The sequence below is a fragment of the Gymnodraco acuticeps genome, unplaced genomic scaffold, assembly GCF_902827175.1.
Source record: "Gymnodraco acuticeps unplaced genomic scaffold, fGymAcu1.1, whole genome shotgun sequence".
Taxonomy (NCBI): domain Eukaryota; kingdom Metazoa; phylum Chordata; class Actinopteri; order Perciformes; family Bathydraconidae; genus Gymnodraco; species Gymnodraco acuticeps.
Window position 1 is genome coordinate 404,725 of NW_022989985.1, and position 22,463 is coordinate 427,187.

A 22,463-nucleotide genomic window follows, 5' to 3' on the forward strand; every position below is an offset into this window, starting at 1 on the left:
TGCAGGGTCACTGAGGTGTTGGCAGGTGTGCTGACTTACTTCTTACAGGACCTCTGCAGCTGCCCGCTGTCTGAGGTCTGCTCTGACAGGTAGTACCCAGTGCTGCACGTCAACACACACCGCCAGTCCTCCAGTAAGTAGCCCTCGGCACACTTACTGCACGCCTCTATACCTGTGCCTGGAAAACACAGAGAACCACTTCAGAAATCTTGTTTCTAGTATTCATCATGTCTGCTAAACAACAAAAGAGCCCGCTGACCTAAATGATAAATATAAATTGTATGACATCCTACCTGCGCAGGTGGCACATGCCCGATGACAGGGCTCACAAGTCCTCCTGTGGCCGTTGTAATAAGTCCCCGGGTCACAGGTCATCTGACACTTGTTTCCTTGAAGGCTTAAGAGAGAAATACAAAAAAATTAACATTAAAATCCTAAATGTAGTAAGTAACCAAAGTAAGTCAAAGTTATAAATGTATCATTAATAAGCAACATACATTCCATACAGGCGGCAGGTGAGTTTCAAAAAAGTAAACATTTGTGAAAACACTTTAAAGTTTCCCCACCAGTTTTAAAACAGTCAAAGTTTGCCTGTTAAAAGCCAGCAGATACAGAGCAATTTTCTTTCTGGGCTAGTATTTAGGAAGAAGAAAAAGACTGCAGCAACATTAAATACACGTGGGCGTTCACAGCAGCTGGCCTTGGTCCTTTTAGCAGGTTTATAACTTCTGCAAGACTCAATTGTCTTTAAAAAGGGAATTTGTTGTTATGAATAGTGTATACAGAGATTAACATACATATATATAGAAATATATTTGATCAGATGTAGAGGTCAGTTAGGAAGTAGATTTGGAGGATATTTAGTCGGCTCTCTGAAGTCACATTGAGGACAGGTTGGTGAGCTTGACGTGCTAAACTGAAAAACAGCTGGTCTGTGTTAGCTAACGTTTCCCAGAAACAATCTCGTCTGTTCCTCTCTTCGGCTCCTAACTGACCATGAATGGGAGACTGTGTGTGTGTGTGCGCGTGTGTGTGTGAGCATGTGTCTTTCTGTGGTCTCACTGGCATTAAGAGGAAATGATGGCTTACAAGTGTCCCCATCTCCACCTCTGGCTACCCTGAACACTGAAAGCCGAGTTCAAAACCGCAATATGTTTTAAGCGCTTCACAAGTGTTTCCTTCATGACCTATCAGGAATTCCAGCACTTTGAAACGCCCTATTCTTTGTCAAGTCAAGTGTAGTGGTGCGGTTTTGGAGAGGCTGCTGCAGAAGAGAACATACAATGAACTGCAACATGTCTGGGTAACTGAAATGCTTACAGTATATCAGAGGTTCTTCAAAGTGAGGACCACAACTTAAAACAGCTCCACTTCTTGTGGGTCTCCGCATGATACGAGTATATGCAGGCTTTTAAAAAAGGCCTGGGTCACGGGGTGAAACTCTGTTTACCCAACACAAGGTCCCAAGTGGGACGCATTTGGGAAGCCCTGTGTCACCGGTTCATTCTGCGACCCTAAACCACAGGGCAGATGTGCTCAAATTAGCAACACTGTCTACCTGCTGCGTTAGAGAGGATGAACACAAAAGGTTTTTATCCTGAAACCACAACACTGATATCTAAGGCAAGGCAAGGCAAGTTTATTTATATAGCATCTTTCAACACAAGGCAATTCAAGGTGCTTTACAAAAATGAAAGACATTCAGACAAAGGCATTACAAATCAGTAAAAGATAATAAAAGAAACATTAAAAGAAAAAATACATGAATAAAAAGAACATGAATAAAAAGTTACAGTGCAGTTTAAGATATGACTAGTTCACACAGAAGTTCCACTTTACTGATGAACACAACGGCTCAGTTTAAATTAAAAGCAGCGACAAAAAGAAAAGTCTTCAGCCTGGATTTAAAAGTAGTCAGAGTTGCAGCGGACCTGCAGGTTTCTGGGAGTTTGTTCCAGATATTTGGAGCATAATAACTGAACGCTGCTTTACCATGTTTAGTTCTGACTCTGGGGACAGAAAGCTGACCAGTCCCTGAAGACCTGAGAGATCTGGATGGTTCATAATTTAGCAGGAGGTCAGAAATGTATTTTGGGCCTAAACCATTCAAAGCTTTATAAACCAGCAGCAGTATTTTGAAATCTATTCTTTGACACACAGGAAGCCAGTGTAAAGACTTCAGAACAGGAGTGATGTGATCCACTTTCTTAGTGTTAGTGAGGACTCGAGCAGCGGCGTTCTGAATCAGCTGCAGCTTCCTAATAGATTTTTTAGTGAGACCTGTGAAGACACCATTGCAGTAGTCCAGTCTACTGAAGATAAAAGCATGGACAAGTTTTTCCAAATCCTGCTGTGACATTAGTCTTTTAATCCTAGATATATTCTTTAGGTGATAGTAGGCTGATTTAGTAACTGTTTTAATGTGACTGTTGAAACTCAGGTCAGAGTCCATGACTACACCTAGATTTCTGGCTTTATCTGTTGTTTTGAACATTGCACACTGAAGCTCAGCGCTAACTTTTATACGTTCTGACTTGGCTCCAAAAACCATTACCTCAGTTTTATCTTTGTTTAATTGGAGAAAGTTCTGACACATCCAGTCATTGATTTGTTCAATGCACTTACTCAGTGTTTTAACTGGAGAATAGTCTCCTGGTGAAATGGTTACGTAAATGTGTGTGTCATCCGCATAGCTATGGTAACTTATTTTGTTGTTTTTCATTATCTGAGCCAGTGAATTAATACCAGAAGTCAAAACCTGGGCTATTTGTGCTCGTGTGACAGAAGACTGACTGTCTTCATATGATTAATACCAGCAGGTCTTGTAGCAACTGGCTCTCAGTTAGATTTCATTTGAAAGGCTTTTTCCTGGACAGCACACCACAGACACAGAAACATTATTTCTGAAACTTGTTCAGATTTTCTGAGATATTAATGGTTGTTATTATCAACTTAGGCGATGTAATCATGATATCTAGATTTATTATTTGATCTTGAGGCAATTCCATTGACGATAAATTCTCCGTTTGAATCAGACTAAGCCCCCACGTCTCATATCAGAAAGGTGTGAGGAGGGGGGGGGGGGGGTTAGACGCTGTACGTCTATTCAAAGACCACTTGATTTGAAGCAGACGGACACCAAAGTGGCAACTTTTCTGCGAGGCTATGTAATGATTTGAATGTGATTGCAGCATTTCTAACCATATCGTTAGTATGGCGTTTCTAAGGTGTATAATCCAAAGTTAGGTAGCAGCAGACACAGCCAGACTTAAATCACTTTCTGTCAAGACACTCAAACGATCAACGCTATAAACTCTTTTTAGTGTGACTTGGGCGGTGCTCAGCGGCCTTTAACTCACCTCATCCCAGGTTTACATTCTGTGCAGATATTGAAGGAAGTGCACTTCTTACAGTTCTCTGGACATCTCCTGCAAATGTTGGAATCTGAAAGAGACCGTCATAAACAGTGAGTAATAGGAACCAGAAGTCTGGCTGCATTTGAGATTAACAAAGGGAGCGGTGGAAGAAGACAACGGTGAAGGAAAGGAAATGTCAAAGGCTCGAGCTGCAGGGATGAAAAGTACATTGTAGTGTTGGGTGAGGGAGGAGAGGAATATAGATGCATATTTCAAAAGGCAGACTCATGGCAATGAAACGCTTTGACACAGTACACATGGACACTGATGACGATTTCTAAATAAGAATTGTGTATAAGGTGATTTATTATTCCTAGGGAAGCTATTGAGTAGACTGTACTATTAATCAAGACTGATTTCTAGATTTCCAAAAAGCATTGCTCATGTATCCTTTTGGTTTTGTTTGGGAAGTCTTATGATCAGAACTAAGTGGAGACAGAGAAGTGAGGATTGTTGGCTAGATTTTTAGGAATCTGAAAAGCATTAAAGGGAGGAGGAAGCATTTGGACAGGTCACAGACAGATTGATGTGAAAAGAAAAAGGCAATTTCGCTTTAGCTTTCAAGAGAACTGGAGGTAAAGAAAATAGCTGAAACGATGAGTTTATTATTAAAGTTAATAAAAAAAGATTAAAATAAAATGCGTCAACAATTTTCAGTCGTTATAGAAATTCAAAACAGTTTAGCTTCAGGGCCGAAGGTTGAATATCTTTGGATTTAAGACCGTTGGTTAAACAACACAAGCAAATCTAAAAACTCCAGCTATGGCCGTGGGACTGTTAGTGATTTCAAACTGACTTTTAACACAATGCTCTAATTTTCATTCTGTTGATACCACACACAACATATTGCTTACATTACATTTTCATTCATTAGTCTGGCATATCCTTAAGAGTATTTTGACCTGTAATCAAATCATTACATGGAAGTGTCCATGCGTTGACAAAAGGCAGGAATTCACCTCGGCTTGCTGTCGGACTAACAAAGAGAACATAAACTCCTTTAACACAACGCGGTGCTCCGCAGTGCCAACATTTCAAAAGAAAAAATATTCACTACATCTTGGCCCGTTGAAATGTTTTGATTGAACTTGGACTGGATCTCATCAGATCTGCTGCCAGAGACTGTACGCTGCCAGGACTTACACCGTGTTGGCTGCCAACCAACATACATAATTATAAGATATACATAGTTTCAGTCTCTCATTTCTGCTTTACTCTCGGCCAGGCTGGCCTACGTCTTCAACATAAGACAAACCAGTAAGTATATACCAGCAGTAGACACTGAATGTAAACCCCTACTGCACTACTGTTTATTATAAACCCGAAAACAAGCTGACTTCTCGTGAACATTTCACTATGGATAAAAGGTTTTATCCTGACTTATTCCACTTTTGAATAAATCTACAAGCAGAAACTTTTCAGTCCTGTTTGGTTCAGCAAGTGCATGATAATAAACAACTGGCTAGACATAACGTCAAGCTCACAGATGTTTCTATACGTCCAGTTTGTTTACAGCAGTGCCAGTTACAGGACTACAGTTAGAGTACGTTGTTATTCTAATTAATTATGAACTTCACAACTACTTGAGGATTGTATTCATTGGCAGCAAAAACAAATCATTGATGCTTTGAGTGATCATGGGCTGAGCCTGATTTTTGGTTGTAGGAGGCATTTTGCTGCAGCATCTCCAGAACTATTACGTTTTGTTAAGTCTATATGTTTGTTTATGAACTACAAGAAAACAGATGCAGTGAGAAAAGAAGACAGCTTATTAAATCCCCAAATGGGAACAAGGAAAGATGACTGAGGAGTTTTGGGAATATCTTTTGGGCTGCATGATGTGCTATCAGGTGTGCATTAACTAGTTGAGAAGGTGTGTACATTGTGGAGCCAGTTGGGCCAGCAGGGAACTTACCAAGGTCGAGGTAGAAGCCGTCCCCGCAGCTGGCGACACATGTGTTGAAGCCCTCGTTGAGGTGGAAACCAGTCCTGCATGTGGTGCACTGGTCGCTACGGCTACCAACGCAGGTCTCACACAACGAGGAGCACTTCTTGCAGCGCTTCCTGTCATCACGGAAAAAGCCACTGGGGCACTCGGACACACACATCCTGGAGAGGGGGATCGGAGGGACAGACGATGATGAGCACGAGGTGAAAGAAAGCGTGAAAAGAGGCAAAAGTGGAACAAAAATTATATATTATGTATTTCTTATAAATATATTCAGTTTATGCTGTGCAACATAATAAAAACCAAATCATACTCAATGTTCCAAGATTAACACTCGCTATCACGCAGCTCAGTTTTATGTTAGGCACAAAATGCAAAACATTATGTCAGACAAAAAACATGAGCCCCTTGAGTAAGGGTATTATGAGCATTGTGTATTCTGTGCGATGATAAATATACGTTTAAGTGAAATATCATTTTATAGCACTGAAGCATAGTTATTTTTTTCACCCACTGTAAACCACAACTACTTTTTAATGTCCCAATAGCACATAATGAGTTAGGACAAGCAGAAGTAGAGGGACAAAGTGTGTGCGTGCCGGTGCTATATGGCGAACAGGTGTAACATCTGCTGGATAACTTCACAGCCCTCCGTCACCCCCTCATTTCAGCCTGAGGCTCCCTTCTAAGGTGAAAAAGACTCCAGAATCCTCAAGAGCACAAAATACACACACACACCTTAAGCCTCATTCACACACTGCAGACTTTTCTGCCAAGAAACACACACTGCATGTGTGAAACGAATAAGCCGCATGTGCACGTATAAACTGCCATGCGTTTGTCCTCCAGCTTCAGTACAGTTTCTCTGCTGTGCTGAAATGATTATTTAACTAATAAAGATTGTAAAAACACTTTAATGCACCGCCTACACCAAGGACACCACTAAATGTGAGAACACCTTTAAACTGAATGTTCCTGAGCACACTGTCAGCAGATGGAAGTGGTTGAGACCTTGAAACCGTACGGACAGGACATTTCACGTTTTGTTTTTCAACATTCATTATTTTTGTATTTATTGCCAAGATATTTGAATGTAGCTATTTCTTTTCTATAGGGCAAGAAACACAAGCAGTCAGGCAAACACCAGGTTTGTAAGTCACTTTTGGTGAAGGTGAAATTAAAAGTGTTTGTTAGATTTCATGCCAATAAAGCAGTGATCAATACATTGAAATGAATTGATACTTAAATATATATTCCAATACATGCGTCTAAAGACAGTCCTCAGTATGCTTTCCTGCTAAGAAGTCTACACGTCATAACTTCATTTACACGGAATGTGTTACGTTTTAAATATAAAAAAAACACCTGCATGTGCAAATACAGAAAGGTCCAACCTACATAGTTTCAAGGAGCCACACAACTTTTAGTGAGTCTAGACCTTCAAACGCATGTAGGGATGTAATTATCCGAACATTAAACACCACCACCACCATCCCTCCTCCTTCCTCCCACCACTCCCCCAATCTTTATTCATCAATTGCTCCCTGTGGTGGCAGAAAAGGGCAGCACACCTCTAAAGTGTGCTAATGATAAGGCAGCGGCTCAGCTCACACATTCTCCTGCACCTGCATCTGTTGTCCTTTTATTAGTGCAGAGACCTGCCGACACAAAGGCAATTACAACAGACTTTGATCCTAATGGGATCCTAAGGGCACACCTACACACACGGGAACACACACACACACACAAAGACATTCAAGGTCCCACACACAGACACACCTGTTAAAAAGGGGGATGGGAGATACTGATCGTAACTTACCAGAAAGGAAACCACAGTTATCAGACTGAAAAGGTCAAATAATCAGGTCGCCACCTGCGCTGTTTTCTTAACCTTTTTCACATTAAGCTCAACAAACAACAGGGGCAAGCAGTGTCCTTTATGGTGGCAAAGGGGACGCCTAAATTATCCTGAGCAAGGGAGTTCTTCATAGAGGTTTTATTTTGTGACTTTCTAAACTTCAGAAAGCTACAACTAACACATGGCATAAGGTCATGTAGTTGTGACACATACAAGAAAAATGGTACCGGGCATTGACTTGGTGCCTTTGAAATGTTGGCTCCTACTGTGGAAACTCTTAAAAAGCAGCACAAGTCCCAACTGTTTACACATTGTTTCTCTGCTTTATGTTTTACAAATTTGAGCATTTGCCACCTTGCTGTTCAACAGCATCAGAAAGGTTGCTTGCTTGTTGCGTTTCCTACTCTTCAAAGAACCATCTACTGTATATCCACATAATTACCCGAGTATGTTTATTTTGTAACAACATGTCAAGAAGACTTAGTAATTTTGTTACATAGAAAAACATGCAAAGTAAGTTTCATTTGAAATTAAGATGATTAAAATCAGTTCATGTTGTTACCCAAAAGCATGAACAAACTGGAAAACAGCTTTTGGCTGATTAAATCCAGTTGGATTTGGTATGCAAAGACTCTTTCACTTTCTGACTGAGACCCTCGGCTAATATTGATCCCTTTCTTCATGTGGCTGTCTCTGAACTCCACATTCTTTACAACAATCAAGAGAACAACAAGCATATGTTTAATAAACGTATGAGCCAGATGTTTCTTCTATCTGAAGCATCGTAGCTCAGGTGCCCTTTTTAATTTAATAGAGGACAATTGGATCTGGTGAAGTCCACAGAGAAATAGCTTTTATATCTGAATGTATTCTTTGAGGATCTATAAACTGTCTATAAACATGAGGGAGTCCAAATGTAGGAATAACACTTACATTTTGCTATCCATAAACTACATATGTACAATACATTAAGTGCATTGATTCACTCCTTCACTTAATTCACACTTTATATACGCGAGTACACAACCTTACCATACGATGGATAGTCAATTTAACCTGGTAAAACTTGAGGTGTTTGATGTTACACGAATATAAAATGGTTATGTTGTATCTTGAAACAATTTAAAGAAAATACTACAAAATAACATCAATTTTTTTTTTTTTCTTCTTGTTTTAATGTGGAGTTTTTTAAGTTTTTATGTCATAAAAAAAGTGTTTTTATTACAATAAACGTTCATGTTGTAACGTGATACAGATCCATTTTTGGCATGGAAGCAATATACAGTCATAATGTCTTAATTGATATCATGTTGATATTACTGACCTGGTGTTGTTCTTGAACTTGAGGAAGTAGTGGAGGCAGTTGATGCAGTTATGGGGTCCAGGACCTTCACAGCCGTTCTCGTTGCATTCAGAGTCACAGGGGCCTGCAGGAAAATACACGTTACCAACAGCGTAAAAAGACCATGAACGTAAGGTTTTACAGTCTAATAAATCTTGGTCCATATTATCTTAACAGAATTATTGATTACATTATATTGCACATTTTTAAATACCCTTATTCCTTTCTGTGGCAGTATAACCTGCCATCATTGTGACCGGACATTAAAAACACAGCTTCCATAGACTCATGTTACTTTGTGATGCTGCTACTGTGGCGCCACTGTCTGTGTACAGATTTATCACGTACCGATGTACTCCTCTGTGAGCTCCTCCTCGGTGGGCCCCACCATCTCTGCGGAGCGGGTCTTGTCGCTGCGCAGAGAGTACGGGTGCACAGATGTGCCGTACAGCACCAGGGACCACTCCTTCAGCTTGCCTGAGGAAACAGAATCTTTGTAAGAGTCTCGGACACAGATCCACTTTAGTCCATCAAGCAGCTGAATTTGATATTTGATGTGAATATTTAATACAGAGAGTTGTTTTAAAAAACAACAACAACTGATCTTAGGATCATCTAGTTTCCGTTCCGTTATGTCAATTTGGGGACAGCAGGTCAGCCATCTTTAACCTTTTTCTAATTTTCTTTATATTTTCAGCTACCCCAAGTAGATTACATTATATTAAACAGTTTATAATACACGAGAGAACTACGCAGAAGTGACATGGGAGGATGGTGACCCACGTAACAGCTTGTTACTCTCCATTTGAGACTTTATTATGCTGTTATTGGTGGGTCATTTGAGCCGTTAAGTTCACTGCCTCCAGAGAAACATGTGTGCTCGTGCTATGTCTTTCAATTCAATCATATAAAAAAAAATTATATGTTTTATGACAAAGAAAAGAGCACCGATGTCATACCAGGCACTTTCTGGCTGCGGAGTTGAGAAGGTGAATCGTAGATCTCTAGGACCCAGTCGCCGGCCGCCTTCTCCCCCCAGCAGTGGGTGGTCATAAACTCCCAGTTCTTAAAACCCTCCATGGAGTGATCAAACAACCTGCACATCAAAACACATGCAGGCAAACACACACACACACAAAATCACACAGAAGATATCAGATGGGGAAACAGCTTAAGTACCACAAATACTTGAACAAACAATCTCAACCACCAGTGTCTAATGAGCCATGGGCAAACATTACATGACTGTGGTGTATTTGAGGTGAATAAGCCCAAGGTAATGTACAGCCAGACATACACTTAGAATCAAATTGCCTAAAAGTTACAACATTTTCACTCTTTCAGCACAGATAGCTATTCCACATTTTAATACAATAATGCTTATGTATTTAAATACAATAAAACGCATCTAATTTAGCTTCTGTAAGTATTTTAAATTTAAAAAGCACCTTGACTTATTTTAACTCAAAGCAAATCATTTTTTCTCCCCTTACTTCTTTTTTAATATACCCAAACACTGGTTATTCTTTTTAAATACAACACATGGACATAAGATATTTTTTATGTTGCATTGTCTTGCCCGTTTATGTGGTATTACAGTGCAGAGAAAATCTCACTATGCGTTTCTTTACCTGTTGGCGAGCAGCTGAGATTTGGTCCCCGAGGGTGAGGTCAGATTGATTGACAGGTCCCCACGGCGAGGGTGTGTGATTGTAATACGGACGACCACGTGCTCCAGGTAGATCACATGATGGTTGGGGTTGTCATTGCATCCGGTTGCCTTGTACACTGACCGAACAACGTGCTCTGGTCGGATAGTTCTGCAGGAAGAGATGGGACCAAACATAAGACATGGGGAGAAAAAAACTGAAATATCCACAGTTTGGTATTTCTGGGAGAATTGAATGTTAAACATGTGATCAATGTAGTCTGAAATCAATTGTATTGATATGTCCACTGATGAAAACAAGAATGACACACCAAAATCAGCTCCATTGACAAAGGCTGGGGAAAACATGACAAATCTATGGACAATAAGAATCACTAGTACATTTCATTTTTAGCTAAAATCATCAGGGACAAATCACATAAGATACTCGAGAGAACTCTGATTACAATTCAGGATATATATTAATCTTTCAAAATGAAATATTTGTTCCTTTTAAGTAAGTAATGATTTTGGTTGGAACAAAAAATTATTTTCACGTCGATTTATTTGCAGGTTCATTTATTGGTGATTGTTTGGTCTGTGAAATGTAAGAAAATGGTGAATGGTTCTTGAGTCCCAGGGTTTAGCTGCTGAAGTTAACTCCGCGTTCCCTCAGCCGTAACGTCTGTTTTCTCTACCAGGGTGAGAGGTTGGGACGGTGGCTGCCTCCCAACTCTGACACATTCAGTCAAGCCTCACCAAGAATTCTGCTAGTGGCTGAAACAACACTCAGTATCACGTTTGAATACACTGAGGATTCCCTAAAAGCAATCAGGTGTACTTTGATTCAGCCTCCCTCACAAAACCAAGAGGATATTAAGGTTTTCCATTTCAACCGGCCAAAGAAACCAAGAAGCATGAGCATGATAAGAGAGACCAAGAACATTATCTGTTCTGTCTGCTATGCACAGCTTAGCGGCAGAAATAAATCACCAGACAGCCAACCCAAACAGCTGATGACCCCTTGAATAACTTCTGTGGTATGATCTAATATAACAGCGGCACAATGACAAACAGTGAAAACATGGACATGTCCAGTTTTGTTTTTTTATTATAGCAGAGCCATGACAACATAATACCTCACAGAAGCACTGCATTTAATGCAGGGTCTGTTCGCTGGAAACTTGAACAGAGCTGGTGAATTACACTTGCTAGCAAAATTGCATATAAAACAAATTACTATAATTATTTTTTGTATGGTAGAGTGTTGAAATTATTGCCAGTGACTTGGGCCGTTTGAACCTGTATTGGAAACGGTTTCATTATATACCCTGTTGTCAGGGTTACAATGAAAGTGATGACATGTTTAGGGCCTGATACAGTACAGATGTTTATCATTAAAAAATGGAAAATTACCACAGGACAATTATCGGCTAGTTAAGACCGCCATAAGCTGTTGCAATGAACATTACGTTTCTTTCTGGGATCAACATATTACTCAAACTTGGCTTAAGGATTAACTGAGACAAAGAGCAATACAAGGGTGTATTCAAAAACTAAGTTTTCCCTTTTGCGATTCAGACCAAATGTTGCCAATACCCAGAGGGAGTTCAACTACAGTGATAAATACCAGGTCTGAAATGATGAGAAAGCGATGTGTTTATTGTCTGTGCAGTCTATCGAATATTTATTAAAGCTAAATATATCAATTTGTTTGTGAAAGGCCAAAACTGGCTTCCATTGAGGAGTGTATTTAAAAAGTATTAATTTTAAACTGCTAAGATGGATGAGACAAACTCGTCTGTTTCAATCAAATCACCACATTAGTATTGAATAGGTCAAATTGGTGTATTGTTATTAAAAGCAGATTGTTATTAATACAAATTGTATTTTCCAATGACCAGAAGTTATTTTCACAACCTATAACAATTTCTTCATCTGTCCTTTGACTCCATCTGTCATCACTTTCATAATTCTTCAGGGACAAATAGTCAATAGAAACATTTAACATTAAAACAACTGAAAACAGAGAAATACGCAAGAAAATTACTTGAGATCCAGCAGACATGATGGAATGAATAGCCGAGAGAAAACACAGATTGTCCATCGTAAGTGCTCGATGATGGTTTGGAAGGCGGACAGCAGTAATAGCTGGGGAGTATCGGACTGATATCACAGTTCTGGCTTCTCCATAACACAACACAGATAAATAAACCATACGCATGGGAGCGAGCGGAGCAGATGCACAGCTGAGTAACAGCAGCCTGCACTCAGATCAGCCAGTTTTCCAAGTGGATTGAGGCGAGCGATTGCAGACAGACATTACCGAACGCAGTCAGAGGGGCCAGCCAGAGGGTGTGTGAGAACGCAGCAGTGAGGTGAGGGCTGCACTTGTGTAGCGAGTTAGGGGCACAGAAAAAGACTACACACACGTGCAGATGAACCAACAGAGAAAAAGAGTTGCATATCCACCTTGTAACAAAACACATCTATGAAAAGATGTTCGATGTTCGTGATCCAAGTGAGCACACAGATGTTTATACATAAACTTGTGAAATAAAGTGGTTTCAGACTTTTGGGGTAGTTTGGTACTGTGCTGCACACTGAACGTTCATAACCTTTGCCTTTGTTTCAAAAACTAAATCAATCCATGTCCAGGTGATTGCCTACTTCTACTTCTTTGCAGGCCTGCCATTTAATTTTGCCGGGGGTGATACTGTTTATGAACAAGGCTTAAGCTACTGGCCAAATGTGTTGGTGACCATGTCACACATCCCTAAGGCTGCTCATAAATTCTCTGCACATGGAAAAAGAAAGCTAAAAAGACGGTCTTGGTTTTATTTATTTCATGCAACGACACTGGTAATCTCTCCATGAGCCAACACAAATTACACAAGTACTGAGGTCTGAGCACAAGCCGGACTTTACATAAGCCTCATGAGGACTGACTTGTTCACTGGAGCAGAACAGACAGAATGACACTGATAATGCTGCAGTCGCTAGACACCGAGCCTGAGACTGAAAGCTAACCAGTTCAGGGCCCAAGTTCAGCCAGCCTAACACAGAACAGAGCTCCGGCTTCCAGCTGCATCAAGAATAACAAGCGCTCTGTGTGTGTGTGTGTGTGTGTGTGTGTGTGTGTGTGTGTGTGTGTGTGTGTGTGTGTGTGTGTGTGTGTGTGTGTGTGTGTGTGTGTGTGTGTGTGTGTGTGTGTGTGTGTGTGTGTGTTAAAGGTCTTATGTGAGAATCACCCTGCCAGAACTAATGCTTGGCCCCCATCAAGGTACAACTTTCACAACTGCAATCCCAAACACATGGCGGTGCATAAAACACAAAGATGAGGAAAAGGAGAGCTCTTTTGTCATTTCTGCAGATCTGTTCTGACTAAAGAATGACTGAAGCAGCAGAGAATGATGATAGTTTTTAAAGTAAACTCAAGCCCCAGCTTTTTAGCCTCGCTCTTAATTGAGATTAATGTATTTATCCGTCTTACTTTGTATTGTATTTGACCTTTGTTTGTCTTTTATTTGAGCGTTATTTATTTATCTGTCTAATAATTTATTGTATTTGACCTTTTTAGTCTTACCTTCAATTAAACCTTATTAATGTACCTTTTATTTTTTCATTGCATTGGAGCCTTTAGTTTAGCTTTTAACTGAGCTTTATTCTTTTTATCTGTCAATGTATGTAGGTGTTAAGTCTGTTTTGCTTCTTGGTTCATACTAACTTGGTGTATATATTTATGTTTCCTGGCTAAATAAAGGTTCTACTACTACATATGGTGTATATTTGTATCTGCCTTTATGTAGGTCATGATTCTGTTTTTATTGAATGGTGTTGTTTAGTGCTATATTAAAAAGAAAAATATATAACACATAAAAAGTAAATATGATAATGAGCGTTGTATTATTGTGTATAGCACTTTGTGTTATATTACACTTGCATAAAAAAGGTGCTAAACAAATGAAGCATGATTTGTTGGATAGCCATCCATTATTGAAGTACAGCGGATGATTCCCAGAATTATTGGTTCGAGGAACCCCCTTCCCCCTTTAACCAAGTGAGTTTTAGTGTGGAAGAACCTGCAAATCAAGATTTAACAATGACATTTTGGTGTAATGTCTGCTTGTCCATATCTTTTCAGAAATGTTGAAAATGCTAAAGCAGACTGATGGTTCTCTGGGTTTTAAGAGGAACGCGCACACTTTAAAATCAATACTTGTTATTGGCAGGCTAAGTCAGGACATGTCTGTGTTTGTTTGTTTTACCTTATTTGTCGGTCTGCGGTCTCCACACAAACGTGCTGACTGGGAACGTGCGTCCATCGCTCCGCCTCCATCACCATCGCCTCAGCGTCCATCAGGCCGAAGCCGTACAGGTGGCTTACTGTGGGAAACAAAGAGAAGTCACAGCTGAACAGACTACCGTGTGTGTGTGTGTGTGTGTGTGTGTGTGTGTGTGTGTGTGTGTGTGTGTGTGTGTGTGTGTGTGTGTGTGTGTGTGTGTGTGTGTGTGTGTGTGTGTGTGTACCATTATAACCAGCAGCATTTGTCTTCCAGTCAGGGGCGCTTAGATGTCCAGCTCTAGAGGTCTTTACAATGATGTGCTGAACATCTCTCCATGAGAGACGGGCACTACGGTGGAAAAAAAACACACACAATTACATTAGGAAGGCATAAGTGAGCAAGAACAATGTCACATTAAGAAATGCTTTTTCTGCGCGTTTACTTAAGCACACATACATTTATACATAAATCACATTTAAAGCAAGACTGAGGATTTAAATGCAGACATTATGAAAAAAAATAATTTTTGAATAAGTCATTAGGCACAAAATCTTCCTTATGATGGAAATTCAGACATGAGCAAGAAGGAGGATGGATAGATGAAGGAGGAACATTAAAAGAGTAGGATAAAAGGTGAAAGAGGTTAAAAATGCAGCGCATGGAGGGGGAAAACAGCTTAAATGTATAACAAGGTAAATAAAACATAGTAATAAACAGTAGGTGGAAGATTACTGAGAGAGAAAATTACAGAGAGGCATAGATGGAGCGCATAGATGCCCATTCATCCGTCACTAGTCTCTCAGATCTCACGTGAGATCCATTACGAGATGGCAGCCATGTGCCTCGACTGCTTTGATGTCCAAATGCTACATTAAAAAGGAAAAACCAGTAAGAAGTGGGTCACCAAGTTTCCTGGGATTCCCTTCCATCTCATATGCCGACCAGATGCTCTTTTCCCTCCCATCAGGTCACTCCCTCCCATCCCAGACCTCCACAATCTGCACTACATAAAACTAGTTTTTAAAGTTTAAACACTGCGATTTTAGAAAATGCACACTAGAGTCAATGGGTGCAAGGTTGTTTTTTTACACATTAGCTGTCAAATCATTCTTGGATTTTAATTAAACTAATCAAATTAACTTTTGAGTTATCCAGGTTATATTTAAGACAAACTGCTTTCTGATGTCAACAGTAATTAAGACATAACAAAGTCTGTAACACGTTCAAAATTAACTCATGGCCTGAATTCATAATCAAATCCAACTGAATACATAGATTTAATTGATGCAAAAAATATCAAGTGAACTTAATAAAAGGCACAGTTACTCGTAGAAATTCAGCATAATTAATATTCGGATCAATATTAATAGGCTTAGCTGCCACTGTGTGATTGAGGTTCCATACATGTTTTATGGTCATTAATTAAAAGTAACTTTGGCAACGTTATCTAGGCCACCAGAGTCTCCCATAAACAAGCCAATGCTAATTAATGGAGATGCATGCATACTGGGAGAAACCAGCAGCAGATCAGTGTGCCCAATATAGGTTACTTGGTGCTTCTTTTACGTGTAATTATGGAAAAACACACATGGGTAATTTGCAGAGAAAAAGCTAAATGGGATGTATAAGAGAAAAATTAAGACGCAAAATGACAATGGTCCATCTTCGTCTTAACTTGATCTGTCTGTAAGATTACCCACTAAACTATAGTCTGCTTTTTTAACACAAAAATCTGCCTCTCTAGATTAATATTTAAATTTGACAAATGTAGAGGAAATCAAATGTTCTTTTTAGCTGCCTTGGTTGCTTAAAACCTCCCAGTAAATGAGATTCTTATCCCTACTCGTCTATGTTTATCCCTCCCGATTTCCTCACTGAAGTCCCCTGTCTCCATTTTCACTTTTCCTATTTCTTCACTAGGACAAAGGGAAAGGGGAAAGAAAGGAACGTTTCTGAACTTCAAAAGCGTTGCCACTTGCCGTGCTAGACTGACGCTCATAAAGGGATACATCACGGGCTGACTTAAAACATATTAAACTTGGCAAAATGGCAGAGAACAGAGCATGGGACACTTTTTTAAGTAGGGAAGGGAAAAGACCTGGCAATATAAAGTTTAAAGAAGTCTAGCGTAATAGCGCCTCCACAAGAGTTTCCTCGCTTTCATTCACCAGATAAAAGCAGATACGATCGGTATCGCACAGAGTTTGTCTAAACGTTTCCCTTTCATCCGCTTCGCCCACATGTGGATGCATGCAAGTTTATCTATGTTTGAAAGCCAATGAAAGGTTAGAAGGGGAGGAAAATTGCTCGCATTTAAAAAAAAAAAAGAACTCATGATGGAGGTTGAGGCATCGCATGCATGACAGCAGAAAAGAAAAGAGCTAGCAGAAAAGAAAAAAGCAGACAGGCAAGAAGCACTGTGTGATAATCTTGTTGAGGAACCAGGCTTATGTTCACAGCACTGCCTGGAAACCGAGAATTTTCAATTGGGGAGGATTTGGATTGGATCATCTGGGTTAAATGAAGTGACCTCTTCTAACTGAGCCGCTCAACATGTGATGATGAGGTAAAGCCCAATTCAGAGTCTCTGCACCTGTACTGCACTCATCCAATTAATTCATTTAACACAAATGAAGCACATCAACACGTTTTATAAAGGGTGGGGATCTCTGGTCTCTCACACTAAACATCAACCAAGGACAATCAAATAAATAGTTAATTGAAAATAAAAATCTTGAAAATAAGTCTTACTTTTCAAATGTTCTTAACTTATATCACAGTACACACTTTGAAAGTTGGCACATTTGACAGAAATGTTTATCATGAAAGCATTTTAGCCCCAATTGTCTATTGGTAGCACACAGCACGATCATGTTCTAAGCATTAAATCAACAAGAAATGAGGAGAATTGGGTTTTAAATTATCACACCTTTTCCGCAATAATGATGACATCACTATCCAGGAGATTGTGTTTTAAATAACAGAAATATCTTAAGACAACCATTAATACATCTGTTGCCTTTACACTGAAACACTTGTTTAAGAACACGCACTAACCAGGAACATACAGTAGTCTATGCACGATCTCATGAATAGACTATTGTTTTATAGACATGGACTATTTTTATAGGTGTATAAACATGAGATAAAACACTGCGTACCAGAGTGCCATCATTGGGACAACCATAAACTGATAGAAAGTAGATCAGCACAGAGTCCAAACACCCTGGTCTCTGAAACTCAGGACCCTGTGACACCTTTTAACCACAGAAGTTATCATGTTTTCAGCTTTGTCGCAGGGTTTTTGTGCTGCGTGAATGAAAAAAATGTATTCCCAACCGGCAAAATCATCAGAAACAGCTATAAACGTTTTGTTTAAACACTAAAATAGATCATATCTTCTTTGCTCATTAACATAGTCATGGAATGACTTTCCAACTCTAGAAATGGGACCATTCAAACAGCATGTGAATGCACCATTAGCCTTAAAGGAGGTCAGTTCTCTTTGAAGGCCATGCTTTGCAATACAAATTATAAAATAAAATGATATGTCCCAGCTTAGGTAAACAGGGGAGGGATTCAACAAAGAAAATTATAGTTTCCCATCACATCAACACACTGTTCCCATTGATGTTAGCCTTGAATCGAGAATAATGGTTAACAATTAACAGCTGATGACTCAGGCTTTTCAATTGTACCATCTGCACAAGCATTCAGCTAATAAAATGATATTTGTGACCAATCTGCTTTGGACAAACCAGAAGGAGTCCTGTCTTTATACAGCCCTTTAAGATAAGGCATTACATGACATGTTATTTAGCAGACCCTTTTGAAGAAGAATCAGTAAATGTGAAAACATCACTCCTCAGAGGCTGTTTAAGTGCTGAAACTCTGGACTAACCGGATGCCGGTTCCTAATGTAAGATACTAAGATAATATGCTCTAACATTTACATTCACAAGCCAATCATACAGAAGTACAATTACTTATGTTGTACTGCTCGAACTAAAAGCAATGAGCTGAGTGTCTTTGAAGAGTCAATGTATAGTTTTGGTATTCCGCTGCAGAATTGTTGTTTGGGTTACTGACTTAAACAGAGTCGGCTTTTCAAAGTATTTAAATGCATCTCCGTGTGCTGACTTGACAATGGAGTATTTGTGAGAAAGTGCTTCCCCTTATAGATCAGTGAGGCCAGGGGACAAAAGGGCATTAGAAGGTAAGAAAGGGACACAGGGATGAAGGGATGAAGGGAAGGGATGAAGTTAAGTGGATCATACTTTGCCTCCAGGGCCAGAGCAATAATGGCAGCAGCCATGGGAGCTGAGGCCGATGTCCCTGTGTGACTGTCTGTACATCGATGCCTCAGGTCTGTTGTGATCTGAAGACAGAAGGGGAGGTAAGACAAAGTTAGACAGGGGACGAAAGTGAGATGAAAACACATTACAGGTATTAACAAGTAGAAAAATGGGGCAGGGAAGAGACCGCAGATGAGAAAAGAGTAAAAGTCAGAGACAGAACTCAAAAGGAAAAGTTTAAAGAAGAGGAAGAGAAGACTGTTACAGTGGTGGCAGGAGGAGAATGATAAATAAACAGAGAGAGATAGAAGTCGTGAGGTTAAGGAGAATTTGGAAACTTCTGTAACACCAGAAACTCACATTCAAACTGTGAAACATAAATGACCAGTTTCCCCAAGAATTCAAGGAATCAATGAAATCCACAATTTAGAGCTGTACTGAACCTTTGATTACAATTCTGTACATATTTGTAAACCAGATACTTCTACACAGTTGCAGATAAAGATTAGACTACATTTATATTATTTGTATTGTACTATTTTAAGAGTTACATTCTAGTGGTGGCTGTGTAGGATTGTTTCACCCTTGTTTGATCCAAACATGTTCTAATAACCCCAGGGGGTTGTAAAGTAAAAAAAGCAGAATTTTTATTTATTTTTATTCAATCCTGTAAATCGTTTTATACTATTGAGGATTTTTTTTAAGATTCATTGTAAAATCATATAATGAAATGTCATTCAAAGCTTCAATGCAAAACTTAAATTTGAAGAAACTTTGAATGTAGAAAAATGCCCTTCAGTAAAGCTCCTCCCCGAGTACAATTCAAGGACAAAGAGTACGAAAGAAGTAATCAAAAAAAATGTTGTTAAAGTGATGTATGTACGCTTTAATTGTATGGACTTTAGACAGCCAACTAGTCAGACAGCTTGGCAGTCAGTAAGCCAAGAAAAGCTTGGCAAACTTCCAGTTTGAGCCCTCTTCAAAAAGGACCATTCCTTGACTTTGAGGGATCGACTGAAGACACACACAAACACACACAGACAGAAAGTGAAACTGTAGAGTAAGACGTGAAATGGTCCAATAGCATTTAGTGGACAGGACATTGTGTGCTCAAGAACATTAGACTGACATTCAGATATATGACGTTCTACTGTAAGTGTACAAAGCTGGAGGGAAACTGTAGTGTGTGTGTGTGTGTGTGTGTGTGTGTGTGTGTGTGTGTGTGTGTGTGTGTGTGTGTGTGTGTGTGTGTGTGTGTAGCATCAGTACAAGGAATGTAGCAAGACACTGCCAGACCAGCTAGTTTACAGAGTACAACTGTTAATGTCCATCCCAGTGGATTATGGGAGTGGTTTTGTCAATTTGGGTGAAAAGAGGCCACACAACTCGAACCTCAAGTACTGACAAACCAGGCCAAGTTATTAATCGTGTACTTTTAACAGAAATGATATGGAAACCAAATGAAACTTCCCATTCCACATATGGGCAGTTTCAGATGTAAATCAATAGTTATCTAGGACAGCGAGGCATACCTCAAAGAGTCCTATATTTGAAGACAGGAAACATAAATCTTGTCTAAATTGGAAATTAGGGAAGAAGGAACAAGAACTCTCTACCTGCAGTACAATATGCCATGGATGCTTCTTTCAAGAACGTGTGTGCATTCAGCATGATATGTTCAAATATACCACACACACACACACTTCAGTCCTTACAATCTTTCGGTCGTAGTTCTCCCCGCTGCTGTAGGTGGTGGTCAGTGTGGACGAGCACTCCTCCAGGTACCAGGGTTTGCGTCCGCTCTCTGCTGTGCTGGAGATGGAGATGGTGTAGATGGAGTTGGTGTAGCCGTCGCAGGAGCAATGGTCTCTGCTGCGCCCGCCGTTGCCTGAAGCCCAGACGAAGATGGAGCCACGACCTTTCCTCCCCTGGAAGGAAAGAATGCAGAGAGAACACAGTAAGAGGCTGCAGATCTGTCTCAGTATTTAGAGATGATTATTCCTCACCAGCCTTTGTTATAGGTTGGTTTTCACATGATCTTTAAATCAAGAGGCAGAGTATCAATGTATGTGTTTAATGTGCAGAAATCACTGTATAAATAAATTGGGGATGACAGAAACAGTGGGGTTGAGCTGCGAACATCAGTTGGGATATAATGTTAGCACTCAGGATATTGTTAGTGTCTGGCAGCAGGTCTGACGTGTTGACACAAGTACATCTTTTTAATTCAACTGGGCAAAAGACATTGGTGGTTTTTCTCTCTTTTGAAAAGTTGACATTGGCGAGTGACTTAAATTGTTTGTTTTCCCCATCTCAGACTTTTCCATTTATTCTCACATAAGTAGCAGAAAAGACAAGTTAGGATATGTACTCACTGACATCAGACTTTATTTACTACCAACATGGTCCTAGTAGCACTATAAGTCAGGTAAAGGACATTATTTAAAAAGTGGTTTTTGGGGAAGTACATTTTTAGCATCAGGTCTTGTGCTTTAGTTTAGGTTTTTTGCCCTTGGTTTTTTAGAGGGAAGATTGTTCGCACATTGTATTGCAATAAAGAGTTGAAAAGAATAAGTCAGTTCCATTCCCCTTATTGTTCTTATTTACAAAAAGTATATGTTTTTGTAGTATTTTAAGTTTTCAGCAAATAAGCGAGTGTTTTTACAATAATTGAATGTTCGTGATTTGGTTAAACCATGCACAAATATTCACATTTGTTATACCTGAGGCCCAATACATGTGCAAACAGGCAGCTTTTTAATATTCAAATCTAGTTTTCCAGAAGTTGTTACAAAATATATTAAAACTCATCCCAGATGTATTCAAAGGATCTTGCTATTTTTCGTTTTAATTGGAAACGTTTCACTGGAAGGCAAAATGAATTGTACCATTAGGGTTAGACATTGTCAGTCCAAAGTTGGCAGAGTTGGAAATAATCTAAAGCCCGCCCTGGTGGAGCCACACTGAGCTGGTCACTGAGCTGGTGATGTCCAACTGAAGTGTGAAGGCAGGGTTCAGCAGGGAGTCAGCAAAAAAGACATCTGACAAAGTGAGTGACACTGAGATTCACAGGGTTTGTCAGGGCACACTCAAAGAACACTTGTGCACACACACACACAGACAGACACACACACAAAATATATAAAAGGTGGAATAAAGTTCTTCAAAAGGGGACTTCTGTCAGGCAGCGATAAGCAAGTGGAGCCCCTCTGAGTGAGAGGGGATCAGACAAGAGCAAACGCTGACAGATGAGAGCAATGGCGCTTTGAACAGATAAAGAGGACAAAGACTGAGAGGGAACAGTGAGTAGAGAGGGGGAGGGGGAGAGGAGGATGAAGGTCAAGAGAGGTACATGTGAAACTCAGAGCAATCATAATGAAAAGAGAGCAATGATTACATTGTTATTGTAAATCAAATATTTCTGGGTTTTGAACTTATCAAAATTATTATTGTTATCTTGGAGTTGTGATGCTCGTTTTATATAACATTTTTTTTTTTTAAAACAGTCAACCCGTGTGTCAGAAAATAGGGCCGATTAATCAACAATAAAGAGGATACTAAGTTTAAGTTTTTAAATGTCCTACTTTTGGTCACTGTTTGGATTGAAAGCTAAATACACAAAAACAGGGTTGGCCTTATTAGGGAAAGGAAAGACATTTTCTTACAGATT

General features: G+C 39.7%; 1 protein-coding gene across 3 annotated transcripts in view; it reads right to left on the reverse strand.

Moving 5' to 3' along the window:
- pcsk5b (proprotein convertase subtilisin/kexin type 5b) overlaps nucleotides 1-22,463 on the reverse strand; it is a 69,116-nt gene that overhangs the window by 24,733 nt on the left and 21,920 nt on the right. For all 3 annotated transcript variants that reach the window (XM_034212500.1, XM_034212499.1, XM_034212501.1), the window contains exons 8-19: nucleotides 20,509-20,721; nucleotides 18,776-18,876; nucleotides 14,743-14,846; nucleotides 14,481-14,598; nucleotides 10,196-10,384; nucleotides 9,524-9,660; nucleotides 8,913-9,041; nucleotides 8,547-8,649; nucleotides 5,332-5,525; nucleotides 3,360-3,444; nucleotides 294-397; nucleotides 40-178 (exon numbers count right to left, since the gene is read on the reverse strand). In XM_034212500.1, the coding sequence (XP_034068391.1) occupies nucleotides 40-178; nucleotides 294-397; nucleotides 3,360-3,444; nucleotides 5,332-5,525; nucleotides 8,547-8,649; nucleotides 8,913-9,041; nucleotides 9,524-9,660; nucleotides 10,196-10,384; nucleotides 14,481-14,598; nucleotides 14,743-14,846; nucleotides 18,776-18,876; nucleotides 20,509-20,721 (1,616 nt within the window). The remainder of the gene's footprint in view (nucleotides 1-39; nucleotides 179-293; nucleotides 398-3,359; nucleotides 3,445-5,331; nucleotides 5,526-8,546; nucleotides 8,650-8,912; nucleotides 9,042-9,523; nucleotides 9,661-10,195; nucleotides 10,385-14,480; nucleotides 14,599-14,742; nucleotides 14,847-18,775; nucleotides 18,877-20,508; nucleotides 20,722-22,463) is intronic.